Raw genomic sequence first — 4,646 nt, forward strand, 5'->3', positions numbered from 1 at the left:
CAGAAATTCACAATTAACTGTTACAATGCATAATACCTGTAGCTACTTCTTCTTCTTGTTGATGTTCACCGGGCTTGCTTCTTGCATTACCCATGCGCACCTGAAATGACCGTTATCTCCTATTTGTGTCTGGCCTTGTTGTTTTTGAGGTCTGGAATAAGCATAAAGGAAGCCTGACTGCGATGGACAGAGTCGATGCAAGATGAAAGTTAGAGAGATGGCGCATGCACCCCAACTGGTGCAAAATTGTGAAAGACATATATTTCTGGTAAGCCAATGATCCCTTCAAATATGTGAAAGCCATATAATTTGCATGCTACTATCATGGAACATGTTACTTGTCGGGTCAACAATATAGCTAATAGGAACCACCTTAAAGAAAATACAATGTCAGATATTATGGTATTGAACTGAATGCAATTGCTATTTTTGGAACCATTGATCCAAAATGCATAATGCATCTTTTTTACACATTGCTAAAGGATTGTAAACCTCTAACAATTGTAATCCTGTAATCCTCTAAGCAAAAAGATTAGGTGTCTGTTGTCTGCTAATATTTTTCTTTTTAAATAAATTATATTGTCCCTGTTCTTGCTGACCCGAGTTGGATACCCATTTTTGGATACATATGACAGTTCATTGATTTCTAATATGAATGCTTCAATGATGATTTTTGCAGAACCACAATATTAAGGTGGACTTGCCATTGAAATTAAATTGCAGCTAACTACACTAAGCAGAGATCATATATAAATACTATCCTCTACAGCAGGCATATGGGGTGAGCACCTTTTGTTGTCACTGTGTTTCACAAAACCCTGTCCTTGTTTGCTGTGAAATCCCTGCACCTTAAAAACTTGTGACTTACTACAACATTGCTACATAGATGTTTGTTTCCATGTATTCTCTTGTTATCTTGGTACATAGATGTACTTCAAAGATAGTATATACTTCAAAGACAGTATATACATGTGTCCTACTACAATTTGAATGAGCTGAAAGTCTTGTTATTCTCAAAGTTCATATCATCTATCAGTACATGCGTGTGCTTTTTGGTATTTATTAGGCTGCCTTTAAGATTACTTTGCTAACATGCATACCTTAGTTAAAACATAAAAATTTAAAATAGTACATATCTTTAGTCCTAGTTTGGGAGCACAATCTTTCTAATTTAAACAATTGCCATGATTTCCTATAGCCTATCATCCAACATTCTGATGTGTTCTCCTCTCGCAGTGGTTCACTGTGAAACGGCAGCTAGCAGTTCTTATACTTGTTGACAAAGCAGAAAATCTAAGGTAAATATCAGCTAACTTCGAACTGTACAAAAGCAGAAATTCTTGATGTGGTTATTCCTTGGTAATTATATTCCAATAATGTCACCCTCTAGATGTTTATGTAAGACTGCAAGGGTTTTGACCTCTGTAGGACAAAATAGGTATATCTCCATGCTATCGCATAACAGTGGTTTCATCTAGGCTTCTTCGCATAATAGCACAAGGCCCACTTGAGTTTCAAATGATCTTTAAGATCACCAGGGAGCCAAGCCCCTGCCCCCTGGTTACAGAGATTTTTGGTTCCTCGCGGCTGAGCGGGATGTGGGAGGAAGTACGAAAAACTTTGCTACTTTGCTGGTTGAAACTATCCGGTGCACTTACGTAATGAAAAATGCAACTATGATAGTGTCCAGTTATGAAACTTACGTGCTGCTGTTTCACTCTGCAGTTTTCACAGAAGGTGCCGCCATATATTGGTTACAGTTGTCTCATTGATGCAGAGTTATGTGATTCACTTTGAAGATGGTCAGATTGTACTATTTGCCTCCAGTTGTCTCATTCATCTGACCTCATGTGTTACATATGGCTTATATTTTGGTCCATGTATGAAATGGCATGTCTGTAAAATTGTAATTATACATAATTTGAAATCAGTACATTACATGACTGTTTGAATTGTGATACCTGGACGTGGGAGTCTATGGCGCCGGATCCTGGACGCGTACCGGCGATGGGTCCTGGAAGGGATCTGAGCCGGATCCTGGAAGCGTTCGGAGGATGGTCCTGAAAGGGATCTGAGCCGGATCCTGGAAGCGTTCGGAGGATGGTCCTGAAAGGGATCTGAGCCGGATCCTGGAAGCGTTCGGAGGATGGTCCTGAACTGGACCTGCGCCGGATGAGGGTGGCGGCGGTGGGATGCAGCGGTGGCGGTGAAGGGATGAAGGGCGGCGGCGGTCGAAGGAGGGCACAGAGTCGGGCGTCTGTTTCTCGCTCGAGGGCAAGAGACGACGCTCGTACGTGCGGGGGATTGGTTTGCGAATTTTTTACTCTGGTTAATTTTCGCTGGTTAATTTTCGACGCTGGTTAATTTTTGACGGTTTAATTACGTCAGACAACATGGGTGGAAGGAGAGGTTTGGCGCGTGGGGGTGGGCGGGGGACTCGGTTGGATGGTTTTTCCTGGTTCATTGCGGTTGAACGGGAGGTGGGTGCAAGTACCAAAAAGTACCGTAGTTGGTGGGACTAAAATAAACCCGGAACGGAGACTACCAACTGAGACATTAGGAGTAGAGATTGTTGTAGATTGACCAAACCGGTGGATAAAAGCACCAGAGACAAAGTAGTGGGGATATTTGGTGCTTTGATGTCACCTAGTTTTTTTTATTATTCAGAGCGTTTGTTAAAGCTCATGTACTTGAATTTTCTTTTTCTCGCAAAAGAAATCATTCGTGGCGAGCCTAAAGACGGGTGCGACGTCACGGGACGGAGCATGGAGCGTCCTTACCGGCAAGGCCAAGCCAGGATGGGGACAATGCTGCTAGCGGCAGCGAGATGCGACGTCCCAAGCGGAGGAAAGGAAACAGATTGACTGGTGCCGATCGCGGGGGGGGGGGGGGGGGGGGGGGGGGGGGCGTGTGCACGTCATCGGAGAAATCTAGTCGGGTGCATGTTTAGAGGGGTGGTCAGGGCGGTGGCTGAGCGTCGACCAAAGGAGGCGAGTGGGTCCGTCCGATTTTGATCCAGCGGTCCACGAATTCGGCTGATGTAAAAAACGTTTCAAGCACCCAATTAATCAGTGCCACAATTATTCTGCAAAAATCAAGCTCAGAGAAATACAGTATACTTGCTTTTTCTTTGGCATCAGAATACAGTATACTTGCTTAATTACAAAAGTGTGCCTCAATATAACCTGAACTGCAACAAAAACTGTGGGATAAAAACGAGACTCTACTTCTAGGCTTCTTGTTACACCATATCCTCTGCGGCGTTGTCCTTCCGTGCCGCGGCGCCAGCGGCTATCGTCGCCCGGCAGAGCGGACAGGTGTTGTGCGTGGTGTGCAGCCACGTCGCGACGCAGCCCCTGTGGAACACGTGGCCGCATCCCGGCAGGACGCTGCACCGCTCGCCGCCCTCGTACTGCGCCAGGCAGATCACGCACGAGCTCTGGCTCCGGCGCAACTCCTTCCCCTCCTCCTCCGACGGAGAGCCGCCGTCTCGATCGGGCATCTGCTTGTATGCGACGTCGGGTATGCTCTCCAGCAGCCGCTCGATGGACAGCCACTTGCAGTGCTGCCGCACGTGACGGACCACCTCGGCGATCGCCACGGCGAGCGCCACGGCGGCGCTGAGCGCAGCGATGACGGCGAAGATCAACAAAAGCACCCATATGATCCAATCTAACATGTCATCGTAGTCCATGGCGATGGCCGGCGGTCGCGGCGGTGGGGACGGGCGACGGCTGCGGTGAACGATACCTTAGACGGCGTGCGCCCGTGCGGCTGAGGTAGGTTATCTAGGCGATAGAATCAGGAAAGGAGTTGGAGATGGATTCAACCTATGCAAGTTCAATGCCTGGATCGTATCCCACTCCGACTCCGAGTATCCCTTCCCAAATATCTATACTGACGTGGAGATGCAGGTTAGTTAGCTAACATTAATCCTACTGGATTAATCCTGCATAAAATCTTAAAAGTGCACGCGCACTGTTCGGCGAGATCGAGTGGCCGCGCTACGCGACAGCGACCTCACACGCTCGGTCCAGCTCTCAACTGAAAAAAAAGAAACACAAATCTTATCCACTCCCGAGCCCCACGACCTTCCTCCTCCACTAACGACCGCCGCCGCACGCCCCGCCTCCTCCCTCGCGCCGCCTCCTGACGACGCCAGCTTGCCTTCGCTGACCTGCCGCCGCCGTTGCCCATTGCCAACCCACCAGGCCTCGCGTCTTCCCCGCCACCATGAGCCGCCGCAGGAAGCAGTTCCCTACCTTCGGCGCCGCTGCGACTCATCTTCTGCCACGGGCACACGCCTCTCCGCCGTTGAGCGCCGCTCCCCTCGACCCCCCTCCCTCCCCCGCCGATTCAACAGCGTGGCCAGGTGCCTTGGCCCCGCCGCACAAGACTCGCAGACTCGCAGTGGGCCTTGTACGAGCTCATGGCAGCTTTGTTCGGCTGTGAATCCTCACATGCAGGTAGTATTCCCCTTCCTTCTCTCCACTGATCTATCTATCCCCCAAACACCCTCCCTGATATCTCTCTCTATCTCTTCACGGGTCTCCTCGAGAGGATTCGGCCGTGAACTTGTTTGGGTTTACAAGAATGAACGTTGTTGGACCTAAATCTGGTTGATACTAGTCATTTGCCTTTGCTGT

The 4,646-nt window shown here is 48.5% G+C and overlaps 1 protein-coding gene across 1 annotated transcript; it reads right to left on the minus strand.

The window, feature by feature from the left end:
• Positions 1 to 3,068: 3,068 nt before the first annotated feature.
• LOC109748369 (RING-H2 finger protein ATL16-like) lies at positions 3,069 to 4,049 on the minus strand. The gene has a single exon (XM_020307402.3). The coding sequence runs from the start codon at positions 3,692 to 3,694 to the stop codon at positions 3,242 to 3,244; it is 453 nt and encodes a 150-aa protein (XP_020162991.1). The 5' UTR covers positions 3,695 to 4,049; the 3' UTR covers positions 3,069 to 3,241.
• Positions 4,050 to 4,646: the final 597 nt, after the last annotated feature.

Source organism: Aegilops tauschii, chromosome 5, assembly GCF_002575655.3.
Source record: "Aegilops tauschii subsp. strangulata cultivar AL8/78 chromosome 5, Aet v6.0, whole genome shotgun sequence".
Lineage (NCBI taxonomy): Eukaryota > Viridiplantae > Streptophyta > Magnoliopsida > Poales > Poaceae > Aegilops > Aegilops tauschii.